Source organism: Balaenoptera ricei, chromosome 4, assembly GCF_028023285.1.
Source record: "Balaenoptera ricei isolate mBalRic1 chromosome 4, mBalRic1.hap2, whole genome shotgun sequence".
NCBI classification, from domain to species: domain Eukaryota; kingdom Metazoa; phylum Chordata; class Mammalia; order Artiodactyla; family Balaenopteridae; genus Balaenoptera; species Balaenoptera ricei.
Window position 1 is genome coordinate 77,205,947 of NC_082642.1, and position 17,150 is coordinate 77,223,096.

At 39.2% G+C, this 17,150-nt stretch overlaps 1 protein-coding gene across 4 annotated transcripts in view; it reads right to left on the reverse strand.

The window, feature by feature from the left end:
- Positions 1–350: 350 nt before the first annotated feature.
- The window catches only part of MCCC1 (methylcrotonyl-CoA carboxylase subunit 1), a 62,763-nt gene continuing 45,963 nt past the window's right edge, over positions 351–17,150 (reverse strand). For all 4 annotated transcript variants that reach the window (XM_059920595.1, XM_059920597.1, XM_059920596.1 and 1 more), the window contains 7 exons: positions 16,798–17,014; positions 14,309–14,395; positions 9,062–9,111; positions 5,734–5,871; positions 4,328–4,435; positions 1,512–1,583; positions 351–724 (listed from right to left, as the gene is read on the reverse strand). In XM_059920595.1, coding sequence (XP_059776578.1) covers positions 596–724; positions 1,512–1,583; positions 4,328–4,435; positions 5,734–5,871; positions 9,062–9,111; positions 14,309–14,395; positions 16,798–17,014 — 801 coding nt within the window. In that variant the 3' untranslated portion in view covers positions 351–595. The remainder of the gene's footprint in view (positions 725–1,511; positions 1,584–4,327; positions 4,436–5,733; positions 5,872–9,061; positions 9,112–14,308; positions 14,396–16,797; positions 17,015–17,150) is intronic.

A 17,150-nucleotide genomic window follows, 5' to 3' on the forward strand; every position in this document is an offset into this window, starting at 1 on the left:
ATACACAAAAGCATAAGTGTGTGTATATATATTTATACAAGCTTAGAATGTACAATAAAGGCAGAGGCAGTCTAGATAGAAACTTTCCAATCACAAAAACAAGAAACAAATAGCATCCATGTGTTTAAACTACCTAAGAAGTTACTCTTTGGCAAAAAACTCTTAGGTTTAGTGCTATGGCATCTGTCTCTGAAATATGTTACTGTCCATTTTCGTCATGACTGTGACTAGGAAATAATTCATTTAGTTAAATGACCTTTTCTCTTTCAGTCGTTCTTCTTTGATCAAGTTGCTGCTCACCTTCCTAAAAAAACACTACATTGTATAAAATTTGAGGCAGAAACAAACTATATTGTCTCCCAATAAAAAAGTATAATTTAATTTTATTAGTATGAAGTATTTTGACATAATTTATTGTATTTGTGACCCAAGTACATGATTCTTAAATACGAAACGGTTTTAAGCGCAATCATACAATCATTTAGTAAAAGTGTTGGTCATCAGACCCCGAGAAAAGCAGGAAGGCACTTTCCCATTTTGGTATAGAGATACTACACTTAGGAGGCTGCTTAATTGGCCGCTTATTTAATGGAGTTTATTCTGCTTCCCTTTTGTCAGATTCTTCCTCCTCAAACTCGACTAAAGGAGCGTGTCTGTTGGCCTGAGAACCTTCTTCGTAGAACACTTTCTTGATAGTGCCATCCTTTGGGGCCTTTATGGTATGCTGCAAAGACAGAAGGCATGACAAACACTGGCTGTGATGCTAGTGAGGGCTGAGCACACACCAAGTCAAGAAACACGGAAAGTGAAAAATGAAGCCAATTATTTAGATGTTTTGTCATGTGTCAGTGCTTCCCGACCCTTCTCATATCACAGCACACAGAGAAAATAATAACAGTTTTATGGTGCGCTTGGGGATTGAGAGGAATCACTACCTTGATGCACCTGGTCAATAATTGGGAGGCTCTGCATTAGCTAGTAATTCTCAGCTCAAGCTTCACAGTAGACTCTCACCTGGAAAGCTTTTAAAAACTACTGATCCTTGGGCTCCCCTACAGGAAATCCCAGTTCAGCTGGTCTGGGAGGTACTTTTGCAAAAAGCTTCCTAGGTGCAATTTGTGACCGGGGCTCAGAACCAATGGCCTACAATTTCTAACCATCGAAAAACCTAAACAGCTAATTTAACTTGACTGAGGTTTTCACTTTGATACTGATATTTGGCATCCTAGGTATGGCCTTAGAAAATACCAGTAGCTAATATTCTGTTGGGTTACTGCCTGAATCTAAGCTACTGATAATTTCAGAATCACAAATGACAGGCACGATCTCACAAAATTAAAATGAAAATGTAAGAGAAGGATGGTTTGGTTTTGTTTCCTGCGGTTAATGCTTCATCAATCCATGGTTCTTAGTATTTAAAATGGTCTTAATTTACAAAATAAGACAAAAGAATGATTGGGACTGATAGTTTCCAAAGTTTATTTGGCAAGTGAACCCGTGATTTCACTTACCTCCATCTTCATGGCGATCATAACCATCAAAGAATCTCCAGCTTTTACTTCGTCTCCAGCTTTCACAAACACCTAGAGAGTCAGAGTGACAGGTTAATATTTAAAAACACAGAGGTCCTTTGTGGTCCACAGAGTTGGTATATAAACGTACACAGCAGAAGTATGTGTCTATGTGGTTGTCTTGTCCGCCAAAGACAAACATACTGGCATAAATCAGAGACCCATAGGTCAGTCTGGCATTGCGGGCACTGTTGTCAGTGGGGGGCACTCCTTAGCTACCCATCCCTGCCCCCCAACCCATTGAGTTTTCCTTGAATCAGATGAATACACTTAATGTATTTCAAGATCCTTTTGTGTTTTCATGAATATACAGACAAGACATATCACCAACAGGGAAGGACTGACTACAGGCACACCTCGTTTTATTGCTCTTCACCTTTTATTGTGCCTCACAGATATTGCTTTTTTTTTCTTTTTAAGAAATTGAAGGTTTGTGGCAACTCTTCATCAAGCAAGTCTATGGGTGCCATTTTCCCAACAGCATTTGCTCACTTTGTGCCTCTGTGTCACATTTTGGTAATTCTTGCAAAATTTCAAACCCTCTACAGTAAAAAGATTATGACTCACTGAGGGTTCTGATGATGGTTAGCATTTTTTAGCAATACAGTTTTTTTATTGTAATTTTTATTTTATATTGGAGTATAGTTGATTACAATGTTGTGTTAGTTTCAGACACACAGCAAAGTGATTCGGTTATACATATATCTAAGTATTTTTTAATCAAGGTATGTACATTTTTTTAAAGACATACTGCTATTGCACACTTAACAGGCTACAGTGTAGTTTAAACATAACCTATATATGCACTGGGAAACCAAGAAATTCATGTGACTTGCTGTACTGTGGTGGTCTGGAAACAAACCTGCAATATCTCTGCTGTATGCCTGTACTACACTTAAATGTTTTCACAATAGGCAGGGTGGAGGGTCTTGCCTGGTTTTCTAGTGTTTAGGTTGTTTAGGATAGTGTTTCAGGTCTTTAGGGCCTTGTGTAGTAAATGCATAGACAATCTTCATGTGAAAGAATTAAACTTACTGGCAATACAGAAAAATATCTCTATTTTCCTTTTTTCAAGTATAAATGAACTCATATATCCCATATGGTTTTACTGTCTTCTTGGTTAACATGGTTATCAAGTAGTTTTCAGAAACATCACACAGTAGAGTTAGGTTCTAAAGTCAATGTGTACAGTCAAAACTGTGAAAAATGAGAAACATGTCTGAGAGCCCCACAATCACCCAACGCTGGGTGGTAACTTTAGTAGCATGCAATGAAATCAATGATCTGGGTTTAGGTCAGTTATGGGGGAAAAAAGTGCATGTTTAAAAGTACACCCTGAGGGCTTCCCTGGTGGCGCAGTGGTTGAGAGTCTGCCTGCTAATGCAGGGGACACGGGTTCGAGTCCTAATCTGGGAGGATCCCACATGCTGCGGAGCGACTGGGCCCGTGAGCCACAACTGCTGAGCCTGCACGTCTGGAGCCTGTGCTCCGCAAGAAGTAGAGGCCGCGATAGTGAGAGGCCCGCGCACCGCAATGAAGAGTGGCCCCCACTTGCCACAGCTAGAGAAAGCCCTCGCACAGAAACGAAGACCCAACACAGCCATAAATAAATAAATAAAAATAAATTAAAAAAATTAAAAAACGCAGTTCAAGTACTTTCTAAAAAAAAAAAAAAAAAAAAGTACACCCTGAGTAGGGAATTCCCATATTACAAGAGGCCTGTGGGAACTGAGACTGAATGAGCGAAAGGCAGGTCCACGTCCCTCAAGTCTGTTGCCCTTCTGGGGCAAACATTTCCAGACAGGAATGGTGGGTGAAATCACTCACACTATTTAAATAGTTGTTTTCTTCTTTTATTTATGGGTACCAAGAACATACAGTTGAATTTTTATGACTTAAATGCATTTAAGGGGACTCTACTATATGTAAGTATATAAAAGGAGACTACTGATCTACCACCATTGGAAGTTATATCAGTATGGATCTCAACTCTGAATATATGCGGCATTCAACACCAAACCACATTGTTCTTCACCAATACCTTTCAAATTTTGGATAATGCTTGGTGAATGTTCCATTTTAATCATATAAAGACAACCTTGATTATTTGTACTTTGATGGAAATTCCCACTTCAAAGAAGTCTTTATCATAAATTAGGTAAATGGGAACTTCCCTGGTGGCGCAGTGGTTAAGAATCCGCCTGCCAATGCAGGGGACACGGGTTCGATCCCTGGTCTGGGAAGATCCCACATGCCGCGGAGCAACTAAGCCCGTGCGCCACAACTACTGAGCCTGTGCTCTAGAGCCCGGGAGCCACAACTACCAAGCCCGCACGCATCATCCAGTGAAGCCCGCGTGCTCTAGGGCCTGCACGCCGCAACTACTGAGCCCGTGTGCTGCAACTACTGAAGCCCGCGTGCCTAGAGCCCGTGCTCCATAACAAGAGAAGCCACTGCAATGAGAAGCCCGCGCACCGCAACAAAGAGTAGCGCCTGCTTGCCGCAACTAGAGAAAGCCAGTGCGCAGCAACAAAGACCCGACACAGTCTTAAAAAAAAAAAAAAAAAATTAGGTAAATGGTATTTTCACTGTAATATAGAACTTGAATCTATAATAGGTCCTCTTGTTTTCTTGAAATGGATGCTTTCCTATGAGCAAGATTTAGAGAGGGGGAAAAAGAATATATACAACAAAGTTCAACAAAGACATTTATTAGGACTTATTGTACATCATTCTACATACGTTCACATCATTACCTTTTCAACAGTTCCAGTCATAGGAGCTACGGCACCTCCTTGGGTTCCTTCTGAGCTCACTGAAGACAAGTATCTGGGGACTGGAATGCCAATCTGAATACTTCCATCCTATAAATAGAAATGATATTTATGGGATATATATTTATAACATAAATCAGAAATGAAATTAAGATCACTGTAGTTTTACTAATAGACCTGAGGTGATGATTATTTTCAAACTATTTGTTAAATATCAGTCGTCTTTAATACCAGGGTTCTAATCTAGCTTTGTACCTTGAGCAAATTACTAAACCCCTCACTCTTGGTTTCCCACTGTAAAGAAGTAATGGCATACATGCCTCACAGGGGATTAAAAGAATTAAAGTATATAACTGTTGGTAAAAGACAGCCACTGTCTGGAAGCCATTTTTAGTAGCAACCCCACTATAAGGTGCTTAGTCTAAGCCAGGAACTCTTCTTAACAACTATATGTATATATAATGTCATTGATGATCCCAACAGCCTTATGAGTTGGGTACTGTTATTTATTTATTTCTGTTCATAGATGGGAGAACTGAAGCCTAGAGAGTTTAACTTGCTCAAGGTCAAGCAGATGCTGGCAGGGCCAGGATTTGAACCCAAGCAGCTTCATACTCCAGAACCCATGCTCTTCACCACTCCACTCTACGGCCTCTGCCGTCATATTGTTCTAGCACATTGACTATGGCAAGAAATGCCGGGTAAAATGAGATAAACCTTGACTCCAAATATGTAGTTTAATTACTGGAACACTAAAGGCATCTCATCACAAAGGACTGTGGTCTGGAAGATGGTTCCCAAATGTGAGAAGACTCTGAAGAGGCCACAGTATATTTGATAATCCATTCCCTTTCTTCGCCCATGCAGAACACCAAGGTCTCCTAACAAGCTCCTAACCAAATCCATGCCAAGCCTACCCCAACGATCCTTTGACTGCCACGAGACCACCACTAACCCCACCCACCTCCCCCATAAGGAGTATCCGGTCCACAGACTCCTCCTGCAATGGTCACCCTCCCAAGTCCCCAGGATTCCCAGTGCCAGGAGGATGGTGATTGGGGGAAGTTTTCAGGGGCCTCAAATCCCTGAGAGAACACTGCCCCCTGAGCAGGGAGATTCGCTCTGACAAGAAGTGGGTAAGGGTGTTTGAGAATTAAAGGAAGAAATGGGTATGTGTCTGTCAGTGAGAATCTGTGAGAACAAAAGGGATGAATGGAGAAATAGAGAAGGTGGAAATGTGACAAAGAAACAGACTGAAAGGGAGACAGAGAAAAGGTCACAGCAGTGAGAGAAGGAAGCAGGATCTTTCTACTATCTCAGTGGAATACCTCTGGTCAAGCAATTTTCTCCCAAACTCCAACAGTGTTATTATAAAGAAAAGACACTACCATGGAAAATAGGTAAATAGTGTTTTCCAGGATAATCAGCTTAGTTTTACTAGCAACTCCATTAACAGAAGATTTCAGGTAAGTGCAGTCTCCTTCACTGCAAAGATCACCAAGGACATGGAAAGTTTTATCTTCAATCTGAAAAAACAGAAAAATAAGATCCTTAAAATAAAATAAATGAACAACCCTACAGAATTAAAATCAAAATCAATTCTTTACTAGTAAGTTTCAAAAGGTAATAGGTAAAATTTTTTTTTTAAAAGTCATGTAGGAAATTTCCTCCTAAGATTCATAAACAAAATACTCTAGAAAGAAACAGCAGGTTACAGTGGAGGATTACTGGACTGAATGTCAATACTATGACATAGTATGAGTGTGTTTCATGTTTGGTAATTGCAATCATTGTTGCTTTTGTTGTGGTCATCCATGTACAATGCTTGGTGTCAGTCGATTTATCTCTTGTAAAAATAAAATACAGTGTGTGTGTGTGTGAAAAAATAAAAAAAAAAAAAAAAAATAAAAAAAAAAAAATAAAAAAAAAGAAACAGCAGTAAGATAATTAAAAGGAAAAAAAAAGTTATAGAACATATCTATAGCATCATACTGCTACAGATAAAGGTTCATTTAAGAATAGCAATAAAAAAGTGAAATAGAAATACAGATCAAAGTAAGCAAAATTATTAAAATTCAGTTGAGTATATTACATGTTAGTACTCATTTCTGAGTACCCAAAGTCAAATTTAGTTTTACTGTGCCAAAGTTAGTAACGAAAAAAGCCAGAACCCCATAATTAGATAGATTTCACCAACATATAGATCCAATTCATGGGTTTCGGTTATGATTTAAGAAGATAAATTAGCTGGAGATTGACCACAATTTTCTTACTCTGAGAGAGAGAGTACCGAAGAACAGATTTCACACTTAATCTTCCAAGGAAGCTGACGAAAGGACATGAAACCTTTCTGTTTAAAAGGACGTTTTCTCATATACACACTCAAGAAACAGATTTCCCTTACACACAGAAAATTCATTTAAATCTTCTTTCTTTATTTTTCATTTCAATTCCCATATTAGTGTCAGAGTCCTGTGGCTATTCTTTTCAAATATATTATGTAGGCTAAAGTGAAATAGGTCACACTGCAGTATTTATACATGGTTCTCATCTATCCTAAGTTAAAAAATATGACATTTTACTCTGCTTTGTAACCTACTAAAACAGCCATTTGAATGTTTGTGGAATTCTCAGGACATAAAGGTTAGATTGGGAACAGTTTTGTTTAAAGATCTACAGAAGCACATTCTAAGTTCGTGAATGTAGTTCCATGAGCAGATTAGAACAAACCTGCAATTTAATTTACCATTTACCAAGGGATAAGAAGGGGTTCCTAAACCAGAGGTACCAATATGAATTGCAACCCTCACATACTAAATTAAGTAGATTTCCCATCATCTGTCTGAATCTCAGAGAAAGAAAACCAATGTGTCTCAAAGCGTTGTGTAATTTAAAGCACATCATTCATAAATTCATTTTGCAGGATTTGAAATCTCTTAGCTCGTACTAAAAATGATTTATTCTATTCTCTGAATACTTACTATAGGAATTTGGTTGAGTTCTCATACTGTTTTTTAACGCTTTTAGCATTTCATTTTGCCAATATAATGGACTTTTAAAAATTGAGGTCTATCATAAAAATTTTGACTAGAGATTCTTAAAGTATGACCTGTGGATCCCTTGGGGCCCCAAAAACCCCTTTAGGAGTTCCACAAAGTCAAACAATTTCATAATAATATAATGTTATTTGTCTTTTTTTACCCTCATTCTCTCAAGTATACAGTGGAATTTTCTAGAGATTGCAGGACACGTGATAATGTTCTTGCTCTGATGGCTAATGGAATGTGTGCTTGTAATAATCTTTTCTCTGTTTATCCTGCAACTCAACAAAAAACCCAACCTGGTTTTTAAAAAAAGGCAAATAATTTGAATAGTCATTTCTCTAAAGAAGATAAACAAATAGCCAATCAGCATACGAAAAGATGTTTAACATCATTAGTCATTATGGAAATGCAAATCAAAACCACAGTCAGATATTACTTCCACACATGAGGATGGTTTATTTAAAAAAAGAAAAACAACAATAACAACAACAAAACAAAACAAAAAAACCCACCAGAATATAATTGTTGGAAGGAAGGATATGGAGAAATTGGATCCTTTGTGCACTGCTGGTGGGAATGTAAAATGGTACAGACACTATGGAAAAGAGTATGGTAGTTCCCCCCAAAATTAAAAAGAGAATTACCATATGACCCAGCAATTCTACTTCTTTGGGTATATGCCTAAAAGAATTGAAATCAGGGTCTCGAAGAGATATTTGTATACTGATGTTCATAGCAGCATTATTCACGATAGGGAAAAGGTGGAAGCAACCCAAGTGTCCATTGAAAGATGATAAATAAAGTGTGGTATATACATACAATGGAATATTATTCAGCCTTAAAAAGGAAGGGAATTTGTACATATGCTACAACAACAGAAGGACCTCAAAGACATTATGCTAAGTGAAATAAGCCAATTACAAAAGGAGGAATGCTGAATGATTCCACTTATATGAGGTACCTAGAGTAGTTAAATCCACAGAGACAGAAAGTAGAATGGTGATTGCTGGAGGAGGGGTGGGTGGAGAAGTGGGAGTGGGCTCTTACTGTTTAATGGGTACAGAGTTTCTGTTTTGGAAGAGGAGAAAAGTTCTGCAGATGGATGGTGGTGACGGTTGCACAACAATGTAAATGTATTTAATGCCACTAAACTGTACACTTAAAAATGGTTAAAATGGTAAATTATATATTATGTATATTTTAAAAATATACATTAAAACAATAATAATTTTTTTCTCAGTGTAATTTTCTAAATGGTAAATATTAATAGATGTAACTAATACAAACAAAAGCTCTTAGGGGAGTCTCAATAACTTCTAAGAGTGTACAGAGGTCTTGAGACCAAAAAATTTGAGAACTACTACTTTAGATATAAATACATTCACATAATTTAGGGGCTTGTTACATGTCTGATTCAAAACTATTATTATTATTTTTTCACCAATCTTTTATTCTTAAGGAACCCCACAGCCAAACTGAATAAATAATCAGAAACTATGTATAGGGGGTAATTTCTCCAAATTCGTCTGAAATAAAAGCTCATGACATTCTCCTAATTATAGTCATAATAATCAATGGCTTAAGAGAAAGTAGAGAGTTAAAAAATACTCTACTTAGTATGACAGAGATCAGATTCAGCTCTGAGCTGTAGAACAAAACCAAAAAGGCTTACCTGAATGCTATGTGACCCATCACGGTTATATGTTACAGCTATGGCTACATCTTTACGGAGAAAGGGGGGAAATTGAAGAAAAATTAGAAGACATTCACTTATTCAGTAACTGAGATTCTGAAAACCTCACTTTCAACCTAAGGATAACTAGTTGTTAGGGATATCAGCATCTTTTAACTCCCTGACAATAAAGATTAAAAAAATTTAAAAATCAGACAGGTTTCAATAAAGGTGAATTTCAAACTTTTCTTTTTTAAAACTGGAGTTTTAGCTCTTTTAAGTTTATAGGATATTTCAGATACTTTCCCCTCAACAAGAAAGGCTGTAGTGTCATAGTAGAAAATGTAAGTAATTGGGAAAAGAGAAGTTCTGGCTTAAGACCCAAATCTGCCATCTGTGGCATGATCACCTCTGTGATCTTGACCGAGTCATTTAAAATCTTGCTTTTCTGATCCATTCTGACCCATCAACTGGGTATGAGAATGTAAATGATTAAATAAATGTGAAAGTGCAGACTATACAAATATAATATACAATATATTTATATCATTATGTGAATACAGAATAGGTTAAAGACTATCCTAGGAGATGGAAATTTTGTGGGGTAGAGAATGCAGACCAAAGTCATTTCATCTACTCCTGACACATCAACCAGCATCTTGATGCTTCCAGCTCAGATCTGTTTCCAGCCTTGACCTTCCTTCTCCAGAACTCTAGTTAGTCACTCCTAGCAGGATCCTCCATTGGCACTTTAAAATAAACATGGTGGAGCCAACAAATCACCTCCCCAGTCCGCCTGCCTTCCCTCCTGACCTGTGAGCTCCATGACTGACACCATTTTCCTTGTCATTCAGGTTTATAACCTATCATTCTTGCCTTCTCCTTCTCCTTTGCTTTCCACCTCCAAGAGTCACCACAAAGCTGCCAAATTCTTCCCCTGGAGGACCTGTCCTCTACACTTCCTTCTGTCCATTCCCATCGCTCTACTCTGATTCAGTCCCACAGCTTCTGGCCTGGCTGCCTCCAAAGAGGTCCTTCCAAAACTTCCTGCTTCCTGTCTCAACCGTTCCAGCCGATGCTGCCTAGCATGTCCCCACCACATTCAAAATACTTGGTCTGGTATGGAAGGCACCAAACTCCCAGTCTTGTTTCCCACTATTCTTCTACATAGCCCTGTGTTCCAAACAAATGGGAAAATGGGCCAATTAATATTCTCCATATGTGCCTCTAGCCTTCCCCACAATTGTACCTCTTTGCTCATGCTCCTCCTTCACACTTTGCTGGTCCTAAGTCACACCAACCGACACATCACGCTCACTCGCTGTCCTTGGGAAGAGTCTGTCTAGGTGGAATGAATTCTCTCCTCTGAACATTAAGACTTCAGCATATAAAACACCATTATGATTCTCCCCTCATCCAGTTTTATATGACAGTGATTTCTCTCTTTATCAGTTGTTTTTAAAAATTGCAAAAATAGGACTTCCCTGGTGGCACAGTGGTTAAGAATCCGCCTGCCAATGGAGGGGACACGGGTTCGAGCCCTGGTCCAGGAAGAGCCCACATGCCCAGGAAGATCCCACATGCCACAGAGCAACTAAGCCTGTGCGCCACAACTACTGAAGCCCATGCGCCTGGAGCCCGTGCTCCGCAACAAGAGAAGCCACCGCAGTGAGAAGCCTGCTCACCACAACTAGAGAAAAGCTCACGCGCAGCAACAAAGACCCAATGCAGCCAAAAATAATAAATAATTAAATAAAATAAAATATTTTTTAAAAATTGCAAAAATAAAAATATTCACAAAAGTTAAATACTGAAGTTCATAAACTAAAAAGTCCCCTCTATTGCCCAGATGTACTACTATTAAACATTTAATGTGTGAATCCTTTTAGATTTTTTCAAATGCACAAATTTATATTTTTCTTTTATAAAAATAGGATATTCTTATAATATTGTTCTGCAACCAACTTTTAAAAATTAACATGTGACATACATATCTATTTTGTTCTTTTCATAGTAGCAAGGGGATAATTTAATAATAATGATGATGATGATGATAGCTATTGTTTATTGACTGCTTGCTCTAGGTCATTCAATGGGCTAAATGCTAATGAGCTAAATGCTTTATAGGTGTTGCCTCATTTAATATACTCGACAACCCAAGGAAGTAACTGCCAGCACCATCCCCATTTACGGCTGAGGACACTAGATGCTTAGAGAGTGTGACTTGCCCAAGGGTCACAGACAAGAGGGGAGCGGAATTCAACCCATACAGTCTGACTCCAGGGCCTGCATTATTAACCACTACACCATCCGTCTTGCCAACATATACACTTCTCCTTGGCCAAATGGTAAATTTCTTACATCTTTTTTTCTCTTCTTTACCTTACTCAGAATATCTGTTTTTTCAAAAACTTTGTACTGAATGTATGAATGAATGAAACTTTCCCCCTATATCTTACCAATATATTTAAACTTTCTTATAAGAAAATACATCCAATTACACCAGATCAGTTTTCTTTCAATTTATAAGATATGAAAAGAATTTAACTGACATGAATGCCGAATGAATCATAGTAAAGGACTTCCCTGGCGGCTCAGTGGTTAAGAATCCGCCTGCCAATGCAGGGGACACGGGTTTGATTGCTGGTCCGGGAAGATCCCACATACCGCAGAGCACCTAAGCCTGTGCACCACAACTACTGAGCCTGTGCTCTGGAGCCCAGGAGCCACAATTACTGAGCCCACGCGCTGCAACTACTGAGCCCACGCACCACAACTACCGAAGCCTCCGCGCTCTAGGGCCCACGTGCCGCAAATACTGAGTCCGCATGCTGCAACTACTGAAGCTCGCGCACCTAGAGCCCATGCTCTGCAACGAGAAGTCACCGCAATGAGAAGCCCACGCACCACAACGAAGAGTAGCCCCTGCTCGCCGCAACTAGAGAAAGCCCGCGCGCAGCAACGAAGACCCAATGCAGCCAAAAATAAAAAAATAAAATAAATAAATTTTTTAAAAATTAAAAAAAAAGAATCATAGTAAAGACATTGTCAGGAAAACTCTAAATTCCTTTATATATTATAGGGTAACTGAATTTGTTCCTCCCTCCTCTAGGTATCTCTTGACTCCCACAAGAGAACCTTAAACATCCTCTTATAAATTTAATATATGTTTAATATCCTCTTACATACTTAATAAAGTATATAAGTTTAGCATGGTGTAGTGTTAGGTAAGCACATGTACCCTGGAGCATGGGTTCAAATTCTGGCTCCACCAATTAGTTTTGGTGTGACTACAAGAAAACTATTAATCTCTCTAAGACTTGGTTCTCAATTTATAAAATTGACACTAATAATAACACTGATCTCATTGGCCTATTCTGAAAATGCAAATGAAATAATCCATGGAACGTGCTTAACAAAGTGTCTGATATATACCAAACACTCAGTAAATCTTAGCCATTATTATTGAGGGTAGGGCAGGGTTCTGTGAAACATGATCATAGTAACAAAGGAAGATTATTTTTCCAGCCCTGAATATTTAAAATGCTGGGTCGTTCTTACTGAGAACATTAGGAGTTGGTTCTACTTTAGATTCACAAATGCTTCTGGGCCCTTAGACTTCCTGTTTGGAGCACTCTCTTATTCAACCATGGTCACTACTGATTAGCATATATTAGAGACTCACCGTAACATTCTGAAAGCTGTTATATTCAGACCTGGATTACTGTTGAAAAATACTACCAAAAGGATGTAGTGAACAGCATGCATGTTGGCTTTTCAATTATATATTTATTTACTTTAAAAATTAAAAAAACAAAATCCCCCAAAATGCAGCATAATTCACAACACTGCTCAGAGCCTGAGTGAAGATCCATGCCAAAGTACAGTTGGCTCATCTGAGTTACAGTCACACACGTGATCTTTCTGTTTAGTTTAGGTTGAAGAGGTCACTGAAACTTTGCTGCTGATACTTGTGTTCAGCATATGGGAGTCTCGAGTAAGATACTCCCAGATTTTGGAGGCTGCTTTTTAGGATGAAATGAATAAATACACCAGTATAAAATGGATAGGTTAACCATTTGCAGAATGCTACTTTATAAGGGATGTTTGCAAACTTTCTTTCCATGTACTCAAGGCACTTAGGGCAATGACCATCTAGGTTCAGAATGAAAAAAAATACCTAAAGAGCTATAACCCAATCAACTTCTGTGAACAAAGAATCTTTTAATAAGGGACTGGATATCTACACAGAGTTGAGGTACAGAAAATTCCACTCTGTCTGGGGCAGAGGGCACTGTGATGAGCTGGCAGGAGCATTCTGTTCTACATGTAGAACGTAGGCACATTCTGATAATGGAGTTAGCACAGCTCATTGACACCTCACATTTAAGGTCATCCAGTCCTCCCAGCCCTGACTCTGCACCCATCTGGCTTGCCAGGCAAACTGTCCTGCAGCAAAAGGGATACAGCCACCTGCTATCACAGGATTCTGGTTCCTCTGATACACTGTTCCAGCCATAAGTTTATAAACCACCTTCTGGCTTAGGTTTCAGCCCTTCCTGACTTAAGTTACAATAAATCAGGTCCCCTCCTGAGCCTATTCAAATTAGTTTGCAATCAAAACTCAATTTTCCACTGGAAAAGTGGTGGAAATAGCACAGGGGCCAAGGTCAGAAAGACTGGGTGTCAATCTTGGCTCTGCCACTTACTAGCCTTGAGTAAGTTTTACTGCACCTCCCATGCCTCAGTTTCACCACCAATAGGTGAGTAAAACAGTGACTCCCCTTCATTAATGCTGCCTGAGCAATGGACAATCCTTCTTCCCTGGAGTAGTTTTGGTTATTGTTTTTCTTCTTTAAAAGTCATACATGCTCACTGAAGAAAAACTGCAAAGCAAAGAAAGTACAAAGAAGAGGCGGAAGAAAGACTGCCTCAAATCCCACCATCCAACGGTAATCTCACTAATGTTTTGTCATATTTCATTTCAGCCATTTTGCTATATACGTTTTACGACATATTTTAAAAATATTTACCAAATATAGAAAAAGTGTAAAAAAGAAAAAAAATATCATTAACTCTACCACCCAGAGCCAATCAATTCTATTATTTTAGCATGCTTCCTTCCACTGTTTAGGCTAGGGATCTTAAAAAATGTAATGGATAGTGGCCAGACTGAATCCTTTTTTTTCAGGTAAATGTGCTATATTTCTATGAAGCACATTCCTCTTTTAATAAAACATTACTTACTGTTTTTACCATCCCTAAGAGTCATGTTTCTGGTATAACAGATATTCAGTCTTCTTCCACTGCTGGATACAAAAGGAGAGTATTGATCTAGAAAAAATTTAAAATTCAACAACAAATTAATGAACATCAAGCTTACTAACAGGGGCTTCCCTGGTGGCACAGTGGTTGAGAGTCTGCCTGCCAATGCAGGGGACACAGGTTCGAGCCCTGGTCTGGGAAGATCCCACATGCCGCGGAGCAACTAGGCCCGTGAGCCACAACTACTGAGCCTGCGCGTCTGGAGCCTGTGCTCCGCAACAAGAGAGGCCGCGATAGTGAGAGGCCCGCGCACCACGATGAAGAGTGGCCCCCGCTTGCCTCAACTGGAGAAAGCCCTCGCACAGAAACGAAGACCCAACACAGCCATAAAAATAAATAAATAAATAAATAAATAAATAAAATTAAAAAAAAAAAAGCTTACTAACAAAAGAAAACGTAAGAGGTCCTATATTGGCAGCACAAATGTGTTTTCTTTGTTCTAGTCACTGCTTTAAATTTATTAAAAAAAAATTTTTTTTAAAGCTATTTTTTCCTTTTTTTTCTTTTTTTAATATTTATTTATTTATTTTTGCCTGCCTTGGGTCTTAGTGGCAGCACATGGGATCCTTTGTTGCGGCATGCGGGCTTCTCTCTAGCTGTGGCATGTGGGCTCCAGAGCGTGCGGGCTCAGTAGTTGTGGCTCGTGGGCTCCAGAGTGCATAGGTTCTGCAGTTGCAGTATGCGGGCTCTCTAGTTGTGGCACGTGGGCTCAGTAGTTGCAGCACGCAGGCTTAGTTGCCCTGTGGCATGTGGGATCTTAGTCCCCTGACCAGGGATCGAACCCATGCCACCTGAATTGGAAGGCAGATTCTTAACCACTGGACCACCAGGGAAGCCCCCTCATTGCTTTAAATTTAAATTAGACACTTTCATTTACGGCTCAGGAAATTTTATATGAAAAAAAATCCCAGTTTCTCTTGAAAATCAGAATATTTGCAGCCTCAACTCTCATCCTCTGGTGACGTAAACTGCACAGTGGTCACCTTTTTTGACAGGACAAACGCATTCCAGGTCACCCAAATCCTCACCACTCACTATTTTTCTTTTACCTGGCCTCTTTTACTCTTCTCTGTTACTGGTCCACCCCAGACATTTGTGTGTTCACCCTCTGTTAGACAATATCCAGGAGCTACAGAGTAGCTAAATTGAAGCAATTTATTCTGAAACTCCTCACTGTGCTGGTTATAAATTTTAAAAAGGAAAGTGAGAGTAAGAGGACACTCCATTCTAAAAATGCTAAGTCCAGGCTTAGGAATACCAGATGGGGTATAGTTAGATGCATTTATTTAATGTAAAAGGACCAAATGAGGACAGAGCACAGATCTCCAAATATAGTTATATATTTTAAGCTTTCAATGTAACTTTCTTGAATGAATCTAGAAATTAAAGATCCCAATAACAGGATCCTATAATAATATAATAATCCTAATAATAATGAAGGGATAAATGGATTCAATTTTTTCTTTTTCTGTTTGCTCCAAAGATCAGAGATAGCCTGAGGAAACATTATGGAGCAAATTTGGGAGAGCTCAGATTTTGCCAATTTAGAGGGAAGAACTTCTTAACGGAGAACTGACTGAAACTGTAATTAACTAACGAATTTTCATTATGAATTTCCAGCTTCCTGAGGTGTTAGGAGGCTGGGCAACAACTCAGCAGGGATGCTGAAGCAGGGGTGCACGCGTGTGGCAGCCAGGATGAATCTGTCAGAGTCCCCCCCGTGCCCAGATTCTATGATACAGTGAAGTACCTAGGTGTCTAGCTAGTCAGAAATTTGATCACAGAATAGAAAAAGAGAGGAGGAGCTAACTCAGCAATAAATCATGGGTAACCCAAGGGAATCTGAGCATCTCTGGCGCTCTGTCTTTAGTCTCCAGGACCAAGGAAGTTGCTGTAGGTACAGAGGATACAACAAAGTAGGCCACAAGGAGTGGTGAATAAAAGAAGTTGGAAGGAAGTGAAAAATAAATTAAAAAAAAAAAAAAAGTTGGAAGGGATATCAGCATGGGATGTGGGGAGAACCAGTGTTTGCTTGAAAATAATTCCTTCTCTACATTACGCTGTTAGGTGATGAGTTAAGTTATATTTAACGGGTTAAAGGGTGTTGATGGGCGCTCTAAGGGTGTTGATGTGAGGAGCTCTACTTCACACTAAAAAACACTTTAGCAGAGGAAGGTGTCAATCACTGACAGAAGAAAAGGGAGGTAGGAGTGGCATAAAGAAAGAAAAGCGGGAGTTCCCTGGTGGCCTAGTGGTTAGGATTCTGGGCGTTCACTACTGTGGCCTGGGTTCAATCCCTGGTTGGGAACTGAGATCCCATAAGCTGTGTGGCACAGCCCAAAAAAAAAAGCATGTTCAATGATTATTCATAAAATCTTGATAAGCAGAAGAAAGAGAAAAGCATTCCGTACCTTGTGTCTGGATTTTGAAAACATCAGTCATAGCTTTCTCTTTGAGGATGAGCCCCAGAGCTGCCTGGCATAAAAATTCTTTGGCTGTGGTCTTCCGATGGGGCAACAGTTCTTTGCGGTGCTGAGGGATGAAATCAGTGTGCACATTCCCAGCTTCAAACTCTGGGTGGCCAGACAGTTTGAGGAGGAAGTCAATGTTGGTGTGCAGCCCAACAATCTAGGGGAAAGAAAAGCCGATGTCCCCAGTGAGTGGGGAAAACAACATATTCAGAAAAACATTTCTATGGCATCTGCTCTTTCTACTAAGTATTTTCTACTATGAATAACCCTCAGGAAAAACAAAACAAAATGAA